The sequence below is a fragment of the Prosopis cineraria genome, unplaced genomic scaffold (assembly GCF_029017545.1).
Source record: "Prosopis cineraria cultivar Desert tree isolate PC_DT_omini unplaced genomic scaffold, ASM2901754v1 PC2, whole genome shotgun sequence".
Classification (NCBI taxonomy): domain Eukaryota; kingdom Viridiplantae; phylum Streptophyta; class Magnoliopsida; order Fabales; family Fabaceae; genus Prosopis; species Prosopis cineraria.
The window spans coordinates 22,506,849-22,530,755 of record NW_026555333.1 but is presented as its reverse complement, the minus strand read 5'-3'; the positions used below and the strand labels follow the sequence as shown (position 1 = coordinate 22,530,755).

Here is a 23,907-nt window from a genome sequence, read left to right as displayed (position 1 = left end):
ATATCTCTGCGAGCCTCTAACCTTAAATTTATTCTATGTTTAAAATATAATCAAATTTATATTAAAATTTTAATATTTTTGATATTGGTCGTTATAATAAAGTAAAAATTTTTGTAAAAATTTCAACAAAACTGTAGTAACCCAAAAATTTTAAGCAAAAATTAAATATATATTAATTTTTTATTTAGTTGTAATTATATTAATGTTGGTGCAATTATGACAAGAGGAAGGGTTGGCATAGTGGAAGAGTGATTTTATAAGATCCAGAGTTCGAACCTGTTGAAGCATTTGGAAATTATTCTTTTTAATTTTCTTTATTTTTAACCTCTAAATTACCAAATGCCCTCAGCCTATCAGATATAAATTTTTTTTTCTTCCTCTTTGCTGAGTCGTGTGGGGCATCACAGAGAGAGGGAAAGAAAAATCTGGACGTTGCGTGCGACCTCTATACCTTCTGCCATTCTCGACCTCTGATCCTTCTTCTTCGTTCCTTTCCATCGCTGACGAGGCAGACGAGTTGCCGTGAGGTCACTGTCGCTGTGCGAAGCCCAGGTTCGTCCTCATTCTTCTCTGTCTCTATTTTTCTTCTCCACTGTTGCTCTATTTTTACTGTTCTCATGTGCATTTCAGTCGGTGGTGGTGTCGCTAGAAGCTTCGAACGCTTTCCCTGTCTTCTCTTCGACAATTTTCATTCCTCCATAGTTCAGACCGGTGTCGGTGAGAATCTGGTGCTATTTTACTGTTGCTCTCTCATTTATTTTCTGATATGAGATTCATTCAGCTTCCCCTGCCTCTCCTCTGTTGGTGTGCTGCTGTAGGGGTCACGGTTATCAGTGTTCTTCTCCGTCTTCTCTACTTCGCATGTATCCAGTAACGTCAATCTCTACCTGATTCGAACGGCAATAGCCCCTTCTCTAGCTTCCGTCATTATTAGTCTGAGCCCCAACCCTTTTCTTGTTCTTCTTCTCTGCTTGAGTCGTGGCTACTTCAGGTGAGGGACTTCGATTTCATTTTTCATTGTTGGCTTCCTGTGCGTGAGTGTGCTGTGATGGCTGAAACTATGGGATTTTCTTGTTCTGCGTTGCTGTGTGTGTTGGAGTATGAACAGGAAGCTGATTTAATTAAAATTTGTAGTATAAAGAAAAAAAAAAACAAAAGAAGAAGAAGAAGAAGAAGAAGATAGTGTTGGTTTGAATTTTATTTGAACTTGATGTAATTATTGATGTTGATACATTATTGGGCAATTGATTGGGGTTAAAAAGTTCCATTAAAAGAACAAAGAATTGATGCTTGGTAGGTATTTGTTGAAAGGTTTGAGAGGGGATCTTCTTATCATTTAACTGCTTAGCTTTGGTCAAAGTCATATGAGAAAACCTTGTAGTAAATGATGATGCTTAGGAAATTTTAAATTACTTGGATCAATTATATTGTCATTGTTAGAAGGAAGTTTAACGAAATTGCAGGAAGTCTAATAAATTCCTATTGTATAAAGGGAATTGGAAGAGAAGAGAAATTGGTACCATAGTTTAAATAATAGTGCTTGTTAAGCATTTGGTGAAATGCTTATTAGAAAAAAATCTAACATATAATGGCAATATATATATATATATATATCTCTATCGATGATAGTTATTTTGTTGTTAGCCAAATATTATAAAAGACTTTTTATAAGGAAGTTGAGGTAAAACTAGAGATTTTTAGAATAGGCATCTTGCTTGGTAATTCGTGGGAAAATTTGCTATTGATATGTAAGTCTTTAGAATTTACATGAAATTATTGGTGCAAAAAAAAAATGTTGGAGTTAAAATTTATCTACCTTTATCTTTTGAATTAAATTGAACTATAGATTTTGGGTTCTAAAGTATATATAAGAAAATGATTGTAGTATTATTTTGGCATTAGGAGATTAAAGGCCAAGTATCATTGCCAGAAGATTAAATTGGAAGCAAATTATATTTTAAAACCTTTCAGGTAAGTGGATAACGTCCCAATCAATATATATTGAAAATTTTTCTTTATCAAAAGATCGCTTTTAATAAGTTATGGATATTTATAAATTTCTCTTGCTTTAGCTACTTTTGTTAATTAAATTGCTCTGCTTCTTGAAGTCATGACTTATACTTTTTATATTGATAAAAATGCTTTCTTAAATTCTAATAGCGCTTTATTTGATAAAGCAAAAAAAAAAAAAAATTGTGAACAGTTTATGAGATATTAATTGTAAATTTTTATATTTAGAAATATTGGTGCTTTTATATGTTTCATGCGAGTTAGATTTTTAAAAGAGAAATGGTATTTTGAAAGTGATGATTTTCTCGCATGTCTGAAATTGAATTTAAAAAGGGGACTGTATACAGAACGCTAGTTGCTAATGGCAGTTTCGTTAGCCCTTGGCGCGCCATGGTCAAATACTAGCTAGTTTGGATTTCGTGAGCTTTGTTCTCACATCTGTTATTCGTGGGTCTTGTACCTGCGTCTGTTTCGTGGCTTTGACTACATCTGGTTAGTTACTTTCGTGGACTATGTGTCCACGTCTGTTTCGTGGTTTCGGCTGCGTCTGGTTACTTACCCTTATGGACTGAGTGTCCACGTTTGTTTTCGTGGCATAAACCGCGTTTGGTAATTTATCCTCGTAGACTGTATGTCCACATTTGTTACTTGTTCTAATAAGTCCCTATACTTATGATTTTTTAAATTTTTATGGATCTATTTTTATTGGTTTTGATTAATGACATGTTTACAATTAGTTATTGCAATTATTTGCTTTATTAAAGTTAAATGATAATGACATTTGATAAGATGCTTTAATGAATTATGATTTTATTTAAAGTTACGTAAAATTCTTTTATTCCGAATTTATTTAAATCTTCATGGAGATCATTATGTTTTTAATTTTCTTTTTATTCATGTTTAATTATTTATTATTGATGGTTTCTAAACAAATGTGGGAATGTTTTGACCGTTTTAGATAATTTAACTTCAATTATAAATACGGAAATGTTCTATTTATTTTAGATCCTTTACCTTTGATATTAAATGTTAGAATGTTCTAACTTTTTTAGATCTTTTAAATTCGATTACAAATATGAGAATATTGTTTTAGACTCTTTAACATAGATTTTGACGGTTCCTAAATAGATGTGAGAATGTTCTCATCGTTTTGGATCATTTAGCTTCTATTACAAATGTAGCATTGTTCGGATCATTTTGGATCTTTAACTTTGATTTTAAATGTGAGAAGGTTTTGATCATTTTGGATCCCCTATTTTCCATTACAAATGTAAGAATGTTATTTTAGACCCTTTAACATAGATTTTGAAGGTTCCTAAACAAATGTGGAAATATTCTGATCATTTTGAATCATTTGATTTTCATTACAAATGTGAAAATATTCTATTCATTTTGGATCCTTTAACTTTGATATTAAATGTTGGAATGTTCTAACCTTTTTGAATCATTTAAATTTGATTACAAATATGGGAATGTTTTTTTGTAATAACCCAGGAATTTTAAGTAAAATAAATAAAAAAATAAACAAAGGGGTCCATTTTTATAATTTTAACTTTATAGAATTACCAATATACCCTTCCTCACCCTATGTAATTTTCTCGTTTTCCTTTCCTCCTCACTGGGAAAATGTCGATTATCAGAGTATAAGAGAGTGCGAGAAGAATTGAGAGTTGGGCGATTGTTGCTCTTCGTTCCCCTGCCATCACCGGCTCATCTCTGTCTTCTTCATTCCTTGCCGTCACCGATGTCAGAGGGGGCTCACGGTTGCTCTGAAACATTCAGGTTCATCTGCGTATCTCTCACCTCTATTTTTTTCCTTCTTCATTCGCTGCTCTCCTTGTGTCGTCCATGTAGAAGTTGTAGGTGGAGTAAAGGACCAAGTCATTGAAGCTAGAAGGTTCTTCTCACGAGTTCTTCCTTCCCAAGTTCAACAGTAAGCCTCGTTATCCCTTCCTTTATGTGATCCCTGTTTCTGCGTCTTCTCTGAGTGCTGTCTGTCCATGCTGTTCTGAGCTAAAAAGTTGCAAAGTATCGAGTGCTGGAGGGCTATTACTGTGAGCTCGTATTAGTATGGCTGAATCAGTCTTCTTCTATTGTTGGGTGTAGTGAAAATATTCAGCTTATATCCCCCCTATTTAGCGTTCAATATTACGTTCGTTTCTTCTTTCTCTGGGTTCGCCACTGTTCAGGCTAGCTAAGTTGAGGTGAGGAATTTTTGACCTTCCATCTGTTGGCTTGCTGTACGTGTGAGTGTGTTTGTGCTGCTGTTGCTATGTGTGTATGGGTGCAGCAATATTCTTTTTGTTCTGCTATTGCTGTCCGTGTGTTGTAGGAAGAAGAAGGTGCAAATTTGAGCTAAAAAAAACATGACTTAAAGCTTGGTAATGATATATGTATGGGCTAACCTTTGAGTTAAATTCATTTTGTTTAAATTGGTTGGTAATGAAGAATTAGTTAGGATTATGTTAGAAGAGATGAGATATGCAACTTGCGAAATGATGGCTATAAGATGGTTGTTGAAATGATTATTAGCAGAAATTGAACTTGATTTTTGAATATTTATAGAGATTCATTAATTCTTGTGAGAAGTATGAAATTCAATTTAGATGTTACAAAGAATATTTGTCTATGAAATTTATAATGTGATATTTTTTTTAAATTTTTGAAGGTGGATAGTTGTGTAGGAAATATTGAATGCTAACATTTTTATGAAGAGATTGGAAATGATTTATGTTTGGTGCTTTGACCAAATGCTAGTGGGGATTTAAAAGAAAATTTAAATGTATTATAGTTTAATATTGGAGGTGAGTGAAGTTGGAAAAAGAAATTATTGTACTGGTTGAGGGTTAAATAAAATTTTAATATGATTCTAGGGAATTTGGAAGTGGAGAAATTTGATTAAAGTTGAGAGGAGAAATTTAAATTCTGGAGATTTCAGGTAAGTGGATAACATTCCATTTAATTTATTTTTATTTTTAATAGTCTTTTACTGAAATATTTCACTCTCCTTAATTATATTAATTTTTTTATGGAATATTGAAGAAGGATAATTGAATTATGATATGTTCATTTATTTTTCCTCAAGAAATATATTTCTAACATGGATGAAGGCATTCTTGCTTATTAAACTCCAGAATTTCTTGGTTACTCAATTAATGTTAGCCTGTACATTGGCTATGAAGTATTATTTTGTCAAATTTTGAGATTTGAAACAATTCATGTGAGTTTGGTATTGAGAATGGAAAATTTTATTGGAGAAATAATTATTTTTCTCGCATGTTTGAAATGTGATTTTTAAGAGGATTTTGGACATAACACTGTTGTTAACGGCAGTTCCGTTAGCCTGTAGCGCTGTGGTTAATAACTAGCTAGTTTGTCTCGTGGGCTTTGTTCTCACGTTTGGTATTCGTGGGCTTTGTACCTGCGTTTGATTTCGTGGCTTTGAGCCACGTTTGGTTATCCTTACCCTTGTTGACTGTGCGTCCACGTTTGTTTTCGTGGCATGAGTTGCGTTTGGTTATCTTTACCCTCGTGGATTGTGTATCTACGTTTGTTACTTATTCTGTTAAGTTCTCAAAAATTTGAATTTGGAAACTCATTGATTTGAAATTCCAATAGCTTCAATTAGCAATTGTATTTTTTTTATTATTTATTTATGTACGAGTAATTTGTTTTCTTTAACAAGGATAGAATAAAGTGTTTTTAATTTACTCTCTTTTCATGATTATGATTATGATTTATAAATTTATGAAGTTATTATGTTGGATTATCATCTTTTCAATTATTTACACGATTATTTGAATTTATTATTTTAATTCTTTTAAATTCGGTTTTGGGGATGCTGTTCATTAGAAAATTTATTTTGGTCTCAGATTTATTAGTTGATGCTGCTCCTATCGCCGACCTCAAAAAAGGGCAATATTGGGTGGAAATTTTGCTTGGTATTGTTACCTTTTAATGTAAATATTTAAGTCTTATGTATTTTAATTTAGAGAAAAGAGTAGTTGCTTCACATAGATTGTTGCGAGGCCTTTGTTTTGTTTTATATATTGTTTGCTAGCTGGAAGGAGCTAAGTTCTTGATTGATATTATATTTTGTGGAATATTTTTTTTATTTTAAAGAATTTTTAAGAGACTTTATTTACAGAGAAGGTTTTGTCAAAATTTTTATAAAAGTTTTGAAGTTTTGCTTTGACAATTAGTATTAAAAGTGTTAGAACTTTCACATGACTTGATTATTTAAAAGCAAAATGAAATGAATTTTCACTTTGAGGCTTACGGGAATGCACAATGTAGTTCGCACTCGTGCTGGTCACCCTCTATTTTTGGGGCGTGATAGTTTTAAACCATTTAACATAGATTTTGTTGGTTCTAAAACAAATGTGAGAATGTTTTGATCATTTTAGATCATTTAACTTAGATTACAAATATGGGATTTTTTTGGACTCTTTAAATTGGATTATAAATTTAGGAATATTTGATTATTTAGATCATTTAATTTTCAATACAAATGTTAGAATATTTAGACCATTTTGAATTCTTTAAATTTGATAACAAATGTGATAATATTGTTTTGGATTTTTTACCATAAATTTTTATTTTTTTTAAGCAAATGTGAGAATGTTCTAACCATTTTGGATCCTTTGACTTTAATTACAAATGGGAGAATGTTTTTATCATTTTGGATTCTTTAACTTTAATTCAAATGTGAAAATGTTTTGACCATTTTGGATCTTTTAGCTTTGATTATAAATGTGAAAATATTTTTATCATTTTGGATCCTTTAACTTTAATTCAAATGTGGAAATGTTTTTCCTGTTTTGGGTTTTTTAATTTCAATTATAAATGTGGGAATGTTCTAATCATTTTGGATTCTTTATCTTTGATTTTAAATGTGAGAATGTGCTAACCTTTTTGAATCTTTTAAATTTTATTACAAATGTGGGAATGTTCTGACAACTTTAGATCTTTTAACTTTGATTATAAATGTGGGAATATTTTTTTATATATATTTTAACTTCAATTTCTATGGTTCCCATACAAATATGGGAATGTTTTAGACTCCTTAAGTTGGATTATATATTAGGGAATATCTAGTAGTTTAGATCATTTAATTTGGATTACAAATGTTGGAATGTTCAAATTGTTTTGAATCATTTAACTTTGATAATAGATGTGGGAATATTGTTTTGGATCCTTTGACATAGATTTTGACAATTCATAAACAAATGTAGTAATGTTTTGTCCTTTTTAGATCATTTAACATCAATTACAACTGTGAAAATAGTTTGTTCATTTTGGATCCTTTAATTGTGATTTCAAATGTGGGAATGTACTAACCTTTTTGGATCTTTTAAATTTTATTACACATGTGGGAATGTTATTTTTGACCTTTTATCCTATTTTGATAGTCCTTAAATAAATATGGGAATATTGCAATCGTTTTGGATCATTTAATTTCAATTACTAATATAGAAATGTCATGATCGATTTGGATCTTTTAGCTTTAATTTTAAATGTTGGAATGTCCTAACCTTTTTGGATCCTTTAAATTTGATTACAAATGTGGGAATGTTCTTTTAGACCTTTTAACATAGATTTTGATGATTCAAAAAAAATGTAAGAATGTTCTAATCATTTTGGATCATTTAACTTTGATTACAAATGTGAAAATATTTGAATTATTTTGGATCTTTTAACTTTGATTTGAAATGTGAGAATGTTTTGATTATTTTGAATCTTTTATCTTCTATTACAAATGTGAAATGTTATTTTAGACCCTTTAACCTAGAGTTTGACATTTCGTAAACAAATGTGAAAATGTTCTGACTGTTTTGGATCATTTAACTTTAATGGCAAATGTGAAAATGTTTTGATTGTTTTGGATATTTTAACTTTAATATTAAATGTTGGAATGTTCTAACCTTTTTTAATCCTTTAAATTTGATTACAAATGTGAGAATGTTCTTTTGAATCCTTTAACATAGATTTTGAAGGTTCTAAAACAAGTGTGGAAATGTTTTAATTGTTTTGAATAATTAAACTTCGATTACAATTGTGGGAATGTTCTAACTATTTTTGTAAAATTCTATTTTTCATCTTAGACTTTACTTACACATCTATACCTTACATTATAATTATAACATAATAACAAGGATATAAGCTCTTAAATTGTTTTTAAAATGTGTGATCTCGATTTTATTTGAAAACACGTCAAACATAAGTTGAAAGTTTACCAACAAAAGGCTCATGGAAGCGTAAATGTACACCCACATGTTAGAAAAATCAAACAAATTTCTAAAAATGTGTTAGGCACTACAGCATATGATATAGAGCCACACATGCTTGTTTTTTGTGCCATGCACCATAGTATTGCAACTATGCACCGTGGCGCATGTATCAAATTATGCTATTATGGCATTTGGCATTTGGCTATTGCCATTTGGTGATTACACAAAACATTGACATAGATAGCATGTGTCGATTTTACTCTTAAAACAATATTCATTGAGAGATTTCTCAACTATTTAGCCTTGTTATTAGCCAACTTTAGATTAATATATTTTGGCTCACATAATATTGTATTTGGCTATTAATGATTTTTTCCTCATCTGAATAGAAATTCAATTTATATCATTGTACTATTTTAATACAATGGAAATTCATTATATGTGATACCAACATTTGTTTCATCCTTTTATAAGACTACTTGATATACTTAATTTTCATGCAACATAACTATTTATAAATTAACATTGATAAATGCAACAAACTTTCAAAAGTTTGTACATACTTATATAGATGGAGCTATAAAATCATCCTATTTTAATTTTTTCTAATAACATGTTAGCATCATGTGAATGCTCATTGATGCTAAATGTTGGTTTTACACCAAATAATTGCTAAGAAGATTTTCTATAACTCAACTTCCAATTTAAGAGTAATGACTCTAACTACATTATGGTCCTATCAACGTTTTTTTTATCACCACCTAAGGTAGATTTATTGCCAATGGATTTTCTCGTATGATTATACAATTATATTAATACTTGTGTATTTTATATCAGGGAAATTCACTATTCACAAAACTATGATAAAAAAATATTTCATTTATTTTACATGGGACCATAACACACATAAACAAATCATTACTTACAATAATAAATACTTATACCAAGATAATGAACTAGGTCACCCACCTATTTTAAAATACATTTATCTACACTAGATAAATGATTAAATTTTATGCCACCATCATAATGCTTATTTCAAGCAATACAAAATTTCATAATCAAAAAACCTTACTTCTCCAAATCACAACACAAAAACATCTTGGCATTTATAAAATGAGGCTAATACTTGTATACTTTTAAATATTTCAATCACATAAAAAATATTTCATACCTTGTCAATAATGATTTTAATTAAATTAGAATTTCACCATACAATTTCCTCCTATTCTAATTAAATTAAAATTTCTCATAATTTAAATTCACTATGCATAAACCCATGCACATAGCCCCCATATTTTAGATGTTAAAAATTGTGAATGGATCAAAACATTTTTGGGCAACATCCATAAAGCAGCACAATTGTGCAAGCAAACATGTGATCTCTCATAATCATAACAATAATATACACACGCACCAAATCGTTGATGCTACTTAATGCCCAAAATATACTCTTACAATGAATTGTAAGATATCACTTATGCTTTAGACAAAACATTATTAAGCGTTGGAAATTGTTGTGTAACCACTTTACAATATTTCATTCACTTTTAAAATACAATAAATGCCACATTCATGTCTAAATAATTGACTGGTATCATACCTAGAGAGTCAAAATCTCCATTTGTAAATAACATCTGTTAATTATAAATATTCAATTCACAAAAAAATGTTTCACACCAATTGGCATATACTAAATATATTACTGTAGAAAATTGCAACTCCTACCAATTTATGTAAACAAAGCATCAAGCTTTAATCCCAACTTTTCACACAACTAACATGGGAATGATTTAAATGTAATCAATTATTATCATTGATTAATTAGGTGCCAAATGACAACCATGCCTTTCTTTTACTGATATCATAACAAATCTATTAATACCAGCATTAATTTTTGAAACTCCAAAATAATGTTTTTAGCCAATAATCATTTTAAAATTTAAAGTATATATGTTGAGACTTAATCTATAAATATTTTCCATTTTATTAGCCTCAATATTTATAAAATTGAAAGTTTATTATGCCACTTCATAAACAATCCACAACACCCAAAAATTATTAAGAAACTATGAATGCCAAAAGAGAATTGAAATGGGCACTTGCATAAGTCATGATTATTGATAACTCTTCAAGAGACGTCCAGCATCTTCTGTTGCTCAAAAACCTTGAATACATACATGATATACCTAACGCTTGGATATAACTAGAAAACAATATATATCTTTGTGTGGGGGTCTAAACCACATCAATATTATTGAACTCAAAAGCCATCCCGAACTAGGTGCAGTGAAAAGCTAACAAGGAAGAAACATGGACTAATTACAAGAGCAACAAAGGAGAAACGGCAAAACCGAAAGCTGGAAACAAGCAAAAGTTAAAAATCATCTTAACGATTATTTATTTTTATTTTATTTTACTCAGCCATCATATTTGAACACACCCCAAGGCTTCTCTATTTAATCATCATATTTCTCATAATAAAATAGGAAACATATTTGAGAATATAACTTGTCTCATATTTGAGAGGTTTCGCCATATGTCAAATGCATGGCACAAGGTTGGAGTGAATTTGGTTATAGGACAGCGTAAAAACACACCACTGATTATAATAATCATGGATGGCCTTGCCTGCATGCCCCACACCAAAACATCAGATCCGCTGCCCATATGAACCAGGTACTTGTGCCTTAAGCACTTATACTGTTCCAAATTTTTATAAATAATGAAACATATATGTTCAAAAATAAAACTCAATCAACTTTTATATCAACATTGTAATCTCCATATTCACATTATCAGGACAACACTCACACATCGTTGTAACCAGAATTAAATAAAATCCCCTTAAGTTACCACAACTCAAAGATTTAAAGATAATTAGTTTAAATCATTGGGATTCCAAGAAAATCTTTTTTAAAATATTATTTGAGCTCAAATCATGATTAAAAATTAATTTAAAACAAATAAGAAAGCATGAGAAACAAATCACGTCAAAATTAGGCCAAAAATGCCATTCTAAAATTCTGGTTCGTCTGCCACGGCGGATGGCATAGAGGGACGAGTCCCTCGAAGGCCTAATGTGCCACGACGCAACAACCATGCACCGTAGCACAACAACCATGTGTCACAGTGCACAGCTACTATCATGACAACCTATCGAACTTTCAGAGTACATCGTTTCGCTATCTGATGTCTGATTTGGATGATTCAAATGTCTACACGAAACTCTTTGAGCCCTCTAGCTAATGGTGCCAGTTTCTTACTCAATCAATCATCCATTAAAAGGACAAACACTAGAACTCAAAATGATTCATTTTCACAACAAAACACACACAAAGGTGTCCAACTCATAATACCAAATACCATTAGCCCCAGAGACACTTTGACTACCTTAAATGGACCACACACAACATAATAATTCCTTCATATCATACAAATAAGTAGTCATGCTCAAAATGACCACCAAACTCCCATTTGGCAATAACACAAAGGGGTGGATTGTATTTAGCACACACATCAACTTGGTTATTTTAGGCATATAATTCACTTCAAATTCATCACTTATAATTACAACTTGGCCCAACACACACACATAATTCATACATTATCCTTGGACCAAGATACGTAAACTTATAACAAATTCATACAAGTGACATCCAAAATAATGTCATGTACCTAAGTTGGCATTATATATATGCATTGACAATATTCGTTACAATACCTAAAGAAGAAAGGAAAGAGCTATACAATGACACTCTTCACTCTTCAAACGTCCTTTCTTTCCCCTTGCCTCTACCGAAGCTCTCACCTATAAAATATAACCACAAGGTAAGATAAACATCTCAGTAATCAATATAGTTTATCAAATGCTTATTACCACAAATAACCATGATAAAGTATCAAAACTAAAGTAATTTCAAGTATACCATATTTATGAGATAAGTACATCTTTTCACAATAAAACACATAATTTAATACTAGCATGATCATTTAACCACTAAATCTGTAATGCTCCTTGATATGAAACCATAGGCTTTCCTGAATCAACCACTTGTTGACCTGAGCACACTTTTGGTAGTAGAAACACCCGGCCAAAGGTAATCTAACTCACTTACAGACTATGATTTTTGTTTTCTCTTCACATAGTTATGATAGAGGTGTTGTTGACTCCTAACTGTACCCTAATGGGTACTAAGAGTTCTCAAACTGCCTGAATGTCCTGTGGTAACAGTCCCATATAATGCTACACCGGATGTCCTATAGTGCTAGCCTGACCATATGGATTTTTCACTCACATATATCCATACACACATATCCCCCACATATCTCGGGTGAACTTTCACCCTTTATGATCATGCTCTTTCATGATTTTCACTACTTTTCATCACATTCCACATCACAAATTTATATACATAGTATATACATATGAATTAAAATCAATAACTTCTTACAAATTGATTTTCATGCTAAAATCATTTACAATATCAAATTATGTACAAAACTCATCAAAACCATAACTTTATTATTTGTGTTTACTTTTACACAGTTATAATAGTTAATAAACACAATAAACTATATGATTATCTCAACTCTTTGTCACACAAAAAGGGTTATCATGGCTCAATGTTAGCTCCATGTGTTCTATACGCACGAGAAAGCTCGAGCAATGCTCAATCTATATAATCAAGTGATAATCATCAATTATCACTTTGGTTAACTTCGAATTCACTAGGTTCTAAGTGTCTATAACACCCAATTCCCTTTTCTCTCAACACCAACCATTCCCAAATACTCTAATCATCCAATTAAATATTCTAACACACCAAATTCACTAACTAAAGTTTCACGTTGTCTCAAAATCCTCGAATCATACTTAGGGTTTGTCTAAACCCTTATCAAAAATTTCTAATCACCACAAAACTTATAAACTGAAGGTTAAAGGCTTGATTTATCTCCCTAAGTATAACATTCCAATTTAAAAAAAGAATGGAGGAATTAAATAAAAAAAAAAATAGAATGGAGGGGCGGATGTTTTTCTGCGTGCTGTGTAATGTACAAACACATATATATGTTAAAAAAGAATAAAGGTGGGGGCCGGTTCCGTGTGCGCAGTGTGATGTACATGTGTACATACATATATATATACATATATATATATATAACAAAGGAAAGGAAAAAAAAGAGAGGGACCAACAGTTTTGTTTTTTAAAAACCCACACCCCTTTTTCCTTCGTCTGTTTACTGCTTTTCCTTGTGCACGAGCAGAGAGAGCGCGAGTCGTCGGTGCGAGAGATCTGAGTTTTAAATGTAAGAGTTTTTAATAAAATATTTAGAGTGTGATTTTAAATTTTTTAAAATTAAATAAGTGTTCTAAAATTTTTCCTTAACCATCCTTCCTCTTTAGTTTCAGATTTTGTGGTGGTAGAAAATTTAGGATTTGAAAGAGGGATGAATTTTTGTTGAATAAATGTGATTTTTGATGTTGTTAGTAGTATAATAAATATTCTAGAGTATAAATTTGTTAGTCGGCTTTCAATTTGAGGTTTATGGATCAAACCCTAGGCTAAATTTTTATTAAATTTGAAAATATATGTTTATTTATTGAGGTTTAGATGATTATTTGAGATGAGGAATGGATTATTATGGCTATAGGATGATGATTCTAAGCTTGAGACTCAATTTCTAATTTTTGGAGTGTTTTAGATGCGAATTTATGAAATAAAAAGGAAAATTTTGATAATAGGAATTGGTTTAGAGGTTGATTTTAGCTTATTAATATTTATTGATGACTAAAAGAGGAGTTAGAAATTTTATTTAATAGTACTAACTCTAAATTTGTATTAAGATTGAGATTAAAAATTATGTTGTTTTTTCTAATCCTATTATTAGAGTTATTTTATTAGTTTCAATAATTGAAACTAGTATTTATAAATAATATGTTATTTGTAGATTGTGTTGTTGGTGAAAATTGTGATGGGAGAGAAATTGTCAAGAATAATTTATTGAAAAAGCCACAAGTTAATCATGCTTTTAATTTGTGATTAGTGTTGCTTCATATTAAATGGCTGATTATTGAGAAAATTATGAATTGTTGTTGAGAAATTACTTTGTTATATTTATGAAAAAATTGTGAAATTGTGGATAGGCATTTTGAATTATTTTTTCCAAGTGGGATGTTATATTGTAATATTGTTGAAAATGAAAAAAAATTGTGAAGATTGTAATATTATATAATTGTACAATATTGTTATGAATTTGTTTGATTAGTATGGGAGGTGTTAGGAGACTTGTTATTGTTGTTGTATTTATGTGCCACATGGTACGCCCTATTGGAGCTCAACAAGTGGCTTGTAAGGACTCGGGCTAATATACCTTTAGCCAGGTAATTTAGCATTAACTGAGAGTTACGGCTCGAGGTTAATAGAGGGGGATAAGCATAGTTATTTATTATGCATTGTAATATTTCATGTATTTTGTTAGAATTATATTATTGTTGTTTCTCCACTTAACAAGCACACATTTAACTGTCTGTATACATTATCATAAATTAGCATTAGTTACTGAGACTTTTGAGTCTCATTATGTGGTGAACAATTTTCAGGAGAAGAGCCACGAGTGATGCGTGAGGAGTCCCTGAGGTTTAGTGACATAGATCCATTGTCTCTTTTAGGTATTTGATTTATGATTTTTAATGTATTATATTGCCAATACTAGGGCTTTTGTTTATTGACAATTATATAAATGTAATGATGTAATCATGTCCTTTAAACTATTTTTACTTTTGATACACTTTGGATAACTATAACTTTAATCTCTAATTTATTTTGGATGGTTTGAAATGGCATGATTATAAAGCCAAATAATTGTCTTGTTTTGAAAATTGATTAAGTTGTTAGTTATTAGTCTATGGTTTGCACTTGTTGGGAGTATAAGGATAAAAAATGTGATTTAAGCCTAATGACATGTAGGAAGTAAAAATTTATTCGAGATGTTCTATTGTGCAAGCTTAACCCAATTATAAAATATTTTACATTGAATTTATTGATATAAAAAATGTGTTGGGTGGCTGTAACCCAACTATAGTTGTAAATGTATATTAGTTGTATAAAATTATTTTGTATTATTTAAAAAAGGGTTTAATCTTTTCTATCATGGTAGTGTTTTAAATTATAGAATTGTTTTAAAAAAATATAGGATAAGTTGACTTTTGTTTACCATGGTAGACACTTTTCTACTATAGTTGAGTTAAATTATTTTTTTTTAAAAAAAATTAGGGTGTTACACTAAGACCTTAAATAAACCAATAGGTTCAGTCTAAACCCAAGGGAACCAAAATTAAAGCTCCTATTGCCCCACAAATCTAGATTTTCACATAAAAGAGAGAAAAGAAGGAATGTACAACTTACCCAATGGTGATCCAAGTTTCAAATGCCTCCAAAATAGCCTAGGGATCGTGCCCTAGTAGACTATAAGCTCTTCTCCATCGCTCTCTCGTTATCTCTCTTTCTTTCTTCTATTTTTGATTTGTTTTTCATGTCTAATAAGTGTAAATTTTGCACATGTGTCGCGGCACATTGACACGCCTGCCGCAGCTCATGAGATAGAAAATTTTACAAAATTTTAAACTCTCTTTTGTGCCATAGCCCACTTGAACATCAACCTAACCCTCTTCTTCTAAGGCTATCTAAGAATTCAAAAATCATATTAGTCTCTCATAAACCTCGCTAAATTGACAATTTATCTAAATTGATCAAATTACTCCTTGAGAACATTGATAATTATAAATGAAAAAACTTAGGACGTTACAAATATTGAATAGATGTCTTCTTTCAATTTAATCATAACTCCGATCCATTTCCTTACAAGAACAATTAATATTACCACAAATAATTAAGATTTTCTTCCAATAACAATTGAACAACCTCTGCTAATCATGTTATCCTCACTCATAATGTTCCTTTCTTATCTCTCTAAAAAAAAAGAAGAACACAAAGGCGAGAAGCATTTTGGATCCACGTACAGATGTGATTTCTAAAATACATATGAAAATTAAATAAAGCAAAATCATAAGATAAACTTATCTTGTTTCCATTGTTGAATGAAATACTGGTGGAAAAACTCAAAAACATTAATAAGCTGAAAAAAAAAACAGCTCTTAAAATTTTTGGTACCAGCAGGTAAAATTATACTCTAAGTTATGCTCAAGGATATTGTCCTTAAGAGTTATTCCATCATACTAAATTAATTGTATAGTAACTTTCAAGAATTAAACAGACTCTTCTTGAAAAATGAACAGGGACGCAGAATAATGAAAATTTGCAAAATAACTCAAGTAATATTAACACTAATAAAGCAATGAGATAGAGGAGGAGAGAAAGCTCGTTTTAGAGGCTCTTTAGAATACATGTGGCAAGTATTGCCTTTTATAGGCAGATATATATAAAATTGGACAATAAAAACACATTAAACAAAATTAAAAAATAGTTTCATGTAATAATAGGGTTTAATATATATGTTACAACATAAATTTATTTAAATAGTATTTAATATTATTAATTTATAATAATTCTTTTTAAAATACTCATAAATATTTTATAATATCAAACAGAAAATATAGTTAAAAAATATTTAAAGTGCTTATCTACTGTTAAAAAACTTTAAAACATTCTGAAGGTATCATATAATAAAGCCCTTTGAATTTTGAAATCTCCCTCAGCCGAACGCACGCCCTGTTTCGTGTGAAAGCTCTCGATTTCTCTCCTCTCTGTCCGTTTCGGAAAATGAAATGTGGGAGGGGGTGAAATTGTTTGCCGTCTAATGTTACGTGGCATGACTAATGGGCTATCGGTCTCAATCCAACCCCCCAATCTTTTTTGTTTTTTGTTTTTAAAAACACCTCTTCATTATTTTCTTTTCTTCCTATTCTAATTTCTTTAAAATTCCATCTATAATATATATATTCTTCAAAATTTAAAGGATTGAATTAAATTTGTGTATTTTATTCAAATAAAATATTCATAAGATTTAAATATTTATGACATGTTAATTTTAAAAAATACTTTAAATAATTCTTCCTTTTGTAAAAAATATGACTTAAAAATTAAGTTTGCAAAAATTTAACCCATTAGAGTAAATTTTATTTATTCAAGTAATTACATGGTAATTTTCATTTACCTTGAAATTTTTATTTTTTAATGTTTCTTAAATCCTAAAATTAAAATTAGGATGTTACATAGCATATAATCAATTTAAATATTTAATATATAAAATTAAATTAATAATTATAAATTACTAATGAGTTAGTTATAAATTACTTGATTGATATATGCAATGCATTTTTATAGGGGCATTATGATCTTTTCAATCTAATTTTAAATTATAATCAAGTCTTAAGATATATGGCTATAGTTTTTGAATGTCGCCAAACTTATTTAATAAGTTTACTCCATGGGATATACACATACTTTTTTTCTACATTTAACATAATTTTATCCAGACTTATCAAAACTATACTTGTGACCTAACTTCATACTTCTCAAGCCCCACTACATTGACTAAGAGAATAGAACCACTTTGGTTCTATTATGATTTAGAGAATATACTCTGAATATTATGTTTACCATATATTTTCTCTGATATTTATTATATGAAATTTTTAATTACCTCACTAGAATTAAGGAAGGATGATTAAGTCATTAATTTTATCCTAAAATATAATATACTTTCAATTTTATCCCTATTTAAATAAAAAATTTTCAAATTTATATTATATTATTTCTCATAGTTAATGAGTTTAAATAGGAGTAATATTAAAAAAATGCAATTAATATTTCATCAAGTGCCTTGTAATAAGGACACAAGAATTCTTTTAGAATGTGCATATCATATTTTAACTAATTAGACCCTTTAAATTACATTTGAGTAATTTATATTTTATTTTAAATTAATTGGAAAATCATTATTTTAATAGGAATAAAATGGAAAATAAAAATGATTTTATGATTAATGATTCATAAAAAGATGTTAAACGTCTTAAATATAAAAAAATTAATATAAAAAAGAAACCTCGCCCATCCAAGGAAGATTTTAAAAAAATTGAATATATATAATTATAAATGTAAATCCCATGCAAAGTCATAATTGTTTGGTATAACTACTACTTGTTTGTGTTATATATATATATATATATATAATATGAAACGTAGATCCAGACTCATAAGAAACTTCCTCTCCATTCACGAATGTTGATGTTTAATTTCAGTCACTGGCCATGATTGATTGATTGGTGACCAAGACGGTTCATTGCACTGCACCAAAGTATCATTTTGAAAGGTCAAAATTGAAGTCTCAAATTATTTCCACGCATGCACACAATGTGTGTGAGTATAATAACTAGATCCATTTTCAACCTCAACATCTTAATAAGAACATGGCAATCAAATTCCGAGTTTCAGACCCTTGGTGCAGTGTGTGGTGGCAGTGGCTGTATTCGTGGTGGTAGGGTTACTGGGTGGAATAGTTGAAGGGGTTGTGTTATGCAATACAGACGCGACGAAGCTGAGCTTGTGTCGTCCAGCAATCACCGGCCAGCACCCGCCGCCGCCAACAAAGGCATGTTGCGCAGTTGGCCGGCATGCTAATCTGGCGTGCCTTTGCAAGTACAAGTCTGTGCTTCTTGCACTTGGGATTGACCCCAACAAGGCTATCGCTTTGCCTGCTAAGTGTGGTGTCACCGCTCCTCCACAATGCAAAGGTAATATATATAATCAATTCTTTAATTATACGACTCTTGAGTTGTAAAAATTATGAAAAAAAAGGAAAGAAAGAAAAATATAAAAAGAAACTACATGAATCTGGGGAGAAATTATTTTCCTGTTCATGTTGGTATTGATTGATAGTAAGGGTTGGATTGATCAATTATATAAGGAATTTTAAGGTGTATATATATATATAATTCAATTTACTACTTTAACCTTTTTTTGTGTCAAATTTACTTTAACTCTTTGCATTTAGATGGAGATTATTTTTCAAATTTTATAACTATACCTAATAGCCACTACTACTCATTCCGTTTTCCCCCCTCCAAATTCAGATTTGAATGAGTTGACTATGGTTTTCATATGCTCTGTTTTATCAAGCATATTGATTATATATATACAAGTGTTTTTTTTTTAAGCTTTTGATGGATATATTATATAAGTTAATATTGAAAACGATGTCATTAAAAACCCCTCCTAATATTTTAGATGGAATCAAACTAATATATCTCCTAATGAAAACAAGACAGTCTGCTGAAACATTTTAAAGTTGTGTACAAAAAACATTTTAAAATAATATTATTCAGAGATGATGGCTCTTGTTTTTTTTTTTTAATTCTTGTTGCAGGGAATTGAAGGTCTTTTAGATCATATTTATTATATGCATCGTCTTAAACAGCCTGCCCTTAAATAAATAAATACCATTAATTTGTATTGTGACTTAGTTTATTTGTTACAGGGTGAGATGTCTGATCTGATGTAATGTGATTCTTATGTTTGTAAAATTAATTTGCATTGCCACTTGATATATGTACTGCAAAAGGTCTTGATATGCATATTCTGTTCACCAAGAGATATAATGATATCAAAATAATTATTTTTTCTGTTTATTAATTAAATTTGCAAATGGATGTCTATTCACGTTCATGCTGCAACAGTAGATCGTTAAAATTTGACATTGCAGATCCATATTTTGAGTATAATTTTTTTTTTAAAAATAGATCATTATCAATGGTAACTATTTTAAATAATTGTTTGCTAATTTAAATTTGAATCTTACATATGAGGAAAATTGTTGGATCACCATTCACTTGTTTAGACGATAACAAATCCATGAGTTACCTTTTTTTTTTTTTTTGCAGTACTTAAAGAAAATCTTGAAGATACAAAATAATTAAATTAATAGTTTGCACAAGATGAAGACTTAGGGCATATTTGGTTTTTATTTTTAAAAATGGTTTTTTTTTTTGGTTAAAAAAATTAAAAACTTGTTTGAATAAGTATGTTTTGAATCTAATTATTTTCAAAACTATTTTTATTTTTTATTTTTTAAAACAAAAAATAGAAACAACTTAAAATTGTTTCCATTTTAATTTTCTTGTTTTCAAGTATGCTACATTTAATTATTAGAAACTACAACTACCTTAACTAATGATTATCATAAGTTACTACTATTAATCGCCAGTAACTATTATTATCAGCTGATTTTTAAATCCTAAAATTAATTTTAAATTAACACAATCAAACAAAGTCTTTTGTTTTGTTTTGAAAAATAATTTTAAAAACTATATTACAAAATAATTTTAAAAAATAAAAAATAAGAACAGAAACTAAATAAGCCTTATATTTCGAGCTTCTAGTCCTTTAGTGTACTATCCATCAGATATCACTCTAGTGTGTGTCATCCTTAATTCCCCCTCTTCCGTCCACGTTAGCGCCTAAATTTCTACTTAGCGTGCTATTCAACTTAAGGGAAACTAAATATGAGTCCTCATGTCCTTCAAATAACGCACTATTGATGAGTATGAGTTTCACTTGTGCTGCCTCCTAGACACTTGGTTATTGTTCTTGTCTTTCGCGTAGCACACTTGAGCTTCAATATAATGTCTTGATTCATTTCCCACGCTGAGTTACCAAATCTTTCAAACAGTGCTAGTGGACCAAATAACAAACTATCTACTATCACTACAAAGAAACACTGGATAAGTGACAGAATTTTCTGTTGTCAATCAAGACAAATTCTGTCACTAAATGGGTTAGTAATAGAATAAATCCATTGATAAAAACATCATCACTAGCTCATTTGCAATGGAATGACAAAATGGCAATTTCGTTTCTAATTAGTGATAGAATTAGTATACAAGGACAAGCTATTTTAACATTGTAACAAAATACATTCTATCATTAATCCATCTTAGGTCCATCAATAAATTACCATTGCCATGTCAACCAATGAATCCTATGCCGCCTTATCACCATGTCATTGCCACATCATTGCTATGTCACTTGTCACTACCATATTATATATTCACTTTAAATAACTTAGCTAGAACTCACAACCTCACATTTCTGTAGTGTCTTTGTATCCATCTACTTGCCGGTATTTGAGCTAAAAAAGATGCTTAGTCTTTAATTATAAATTAAATATATAATATTTAACACCACACACATTTATATCAATAAATATATTATTTCCGTATACTTATTTACTTAAAATTATCTTTATTTATTAATATGATAAAGTAATTTTTATATATAATAATTATTTATATTATGTTATTTTTTAACAAAAATTATTTTTGATAGGAAGTTTAATATTAAATTGGACAAATATTTTATTATCATTATATATTATATTATTTTTCATATAATATAAATATTTTTTATTTTTAAATAAAAATAATTAAGTATACAATTCAAATTACTATTATATGAATAATTTAAAATAATAAATTATTTATTTATAGCATAATAATAAATTATAAAATTAATTATGCATAAATATATATTATAAATCATATAATAAAATTAAAAAATAATTTACGACAAAATTAACGATGGAATTATGATGGAAATATTTGTGATGAATTTTTTTGTTGCAACTTCTATCACAAAATTAAAATAAGATATCCTAAAAATTAACAATAAATTTTTTTTAGTAAATTCCATTGCCAAACTATTTATGAAAGTTTAGCGGAGAATAATGACAGAATTTTTAGTAACAAAAGATTTCATTAATAAATTAGTGATGAATTAGTGATAAATTAATGATAAAAATTTATTCCATCATTAAATTTTGTCATTAATTTGTTATTTTTTTTATTCTATATATCTAGGCAGCTAGCCACTTAATCAGAAACGATCTACTTCCGGTACCTCCAATAGTGCGCTAATCAACAAATAACAAGATATCTAGAGAGTCTTCATCTTGTTTCATCAATGCTTTCCTCCCAGCCACATCAGTTAGCACGATATGCACGCTATCTAACCAATTTTGGGCCCCGAAGACACTAACCAGAACCCAAAACCTTGCATTTTTTACTAGTTAACATGCTATCCGCCAGATGACGCCCAATGTTCTGACGTGTATTTATTTCTTCTGCAATAAAGTGCTTTTTGCAAGCCGCATCTTTGTTGCATGTTGCAACTCTGGTAATGGCTCTTCTGCTATTTCTTGCTTCTAAATATAATCAAAAACTATAAATAAAACCTCATTTAATTTTAATTGGTTGGTAATAAATATATTGCATCCAACTACTTCATTGAATTTTTATAAAGAAGCTCTCTTACTCTATTTAAGCGTTTTTGTATTCATTTACACCTTTTGAGATTTTATAAGCATTCATGTTTGAATACTTCAAAGTATTGGTTAAAAAAAGGTTTTTCTTAAGTTGGATTTTGATTCTTACAAGTCTTTGTAAGGGATTAAGTCAGTTACAAGACTTTGAATATTGAGACTGTACTGTGGCTGCAAGTGTTCAATTGAAAACTTGCTGAGCTAGCTGTAAAATTTCTAGAAATTTCTTGAGAACAATGTGGAAGTGATTGAGTTAAATTAGGATAAATTTTTTTTGTCATTCTCTTCTTCTCTCCTCACAATTAATTGATTTTATCATAATCAATTTTTCACTCTATTTTTTTGTTGTTTACTATTCATTGGGATTGGGAAAAGTTTTTGAGAAATTTAAAGAACTCCATTTACTCTCTTTTTGGCTGTCATGTCCAACAAAAATTGTTTATAAAAGTGATTTAGATTTATAAGGTTTGATTCTTAAATTGATGAGAATTAGTCAAGTGAAACTCTCCTACTCTATGTATCATTTTCTCTTCACACGAAGCACCATGCTTGTCAAGGCATACAAACCCAAGCACACAAAAAATGCTGTCAATTCAGGGCAATGGAAATGTTGACCAAATCCTTCGCAAAAACTTTATTCCACCAACAAATAGAGGTTCAACGAGCACGTAGATGAAGATAATAAATTACAGGAAAAAAGTATTAGTCAATTCAATAAATTGGTTTAACATGTAGAGTATAGATATTGGGGAAAAAATTATCATATCAAGGGAGTAAAGTGTGATTTACCCAGTTTTTCTCTTATTATGTTCTTAAAAAGTGAAAATGCAACACATAACAGCAATAAATGAACCATTGCAGAGATAAGAATTCAAAATAAATGATAAACTTAAAATTCAAAAATATCCAATAGCTTTTTCTCTGAGAACATTCAGTATTTTTAAGTGAATAAAGGTGTAATAATATCTAAAAACTTGGTCTAATGAATGCAACAATATTCATTCCATTAAATTTGACTAATGTTCATTAACAATAATGACTATTAAAAAAAAAAGAAACAAATATAATGTGTAAAAATACTCAAGAACTTTTTCTTTAGGAGCATCCAATATCCTAAAATCAATAATGATATATGAATACTCATTAACTTTATAAAAGAGACCATATACTTGAATTGTAGACATCATCAAAATTCCTTCAACATATATATAATAATGATGTATGGTGTATACAAGTCTTTCCATCAACATCGACAAACTTTCTTTTGCACGGCTGATGTTAGTTGCTGCAGACTCCTCAAAGGACAGCCAATGGCAGATTCAAGTCCTCA

The 23,907-nt window shown here is 29.6% G+C and overlaps 1 protein-coding gene and 1 long non-coding RNA gene across 3 annotated transcripts; both read left to right on the top strand.

Moving 5' to 3' along the window:
* Nucleotides 1–408: 408 nt before the first annotated feature.
* On the top strand, nucleotides 409–14,864 carry LOC129303833 (uncharacterized). 2 transcript variants are annotated; one of them, XR_008591545.1, is made up of 5 exons: nucleotides 409–552; nucleotides 631–717; nucleotides 819–870; nucleotides 4,884–4,948; nucleotides 14,845–14,864. It is a non-coding gene; the product is annotated as an uncharacterized LOC129303833 (long non-coding RNA). The 2 variants fall into 2 exon arrangements; XR_008591544.1 differs by lacking the exon at nucleotides 14,845–14,864 and having other exon boundaries at nucleotides 4,884–9,136.
* On the top strand, nucleotides 14,862–19,636 carry LOC129302646 (putative lipid-transfer protein DIR1). Its single transcript, XM_054941555.1, has 3 exons — nucleotides 14,862–14,913; nucleotides 18,724–18,996; nucleotides 19,629–19,636. Exons 1-3 carry the CDS (start codon nucleotides 14,862–14,864, stop codon nucleotides 19,634–19,636), a joined length of 333 nt encoding a protein of 110 aa, XP_054797530.1.
* The last annotated feature ends 4,271 nt before the right edge of the window (nucleotides 19,637–23,907 follow it).

What these genes read in the sequence shown, in the direction of transcription:
- LOC129302646 (XM_054941555.1), top strand. Translation starts at nt 14,862, where the DNA reads ATGCGTGAGGAGTCCCTGAGGTTTAGTGACATAGATCCATTGTCTCTT. An exon ending in AGATCCATTGTCTCTTTTAG is followed by an intron (nt 14,914 to 18,723) that starts GTATTTGATTTA and finishes GTGTGGTGGCAG; the next exon opens with TGGCTGTATTCGTGGTGGTA.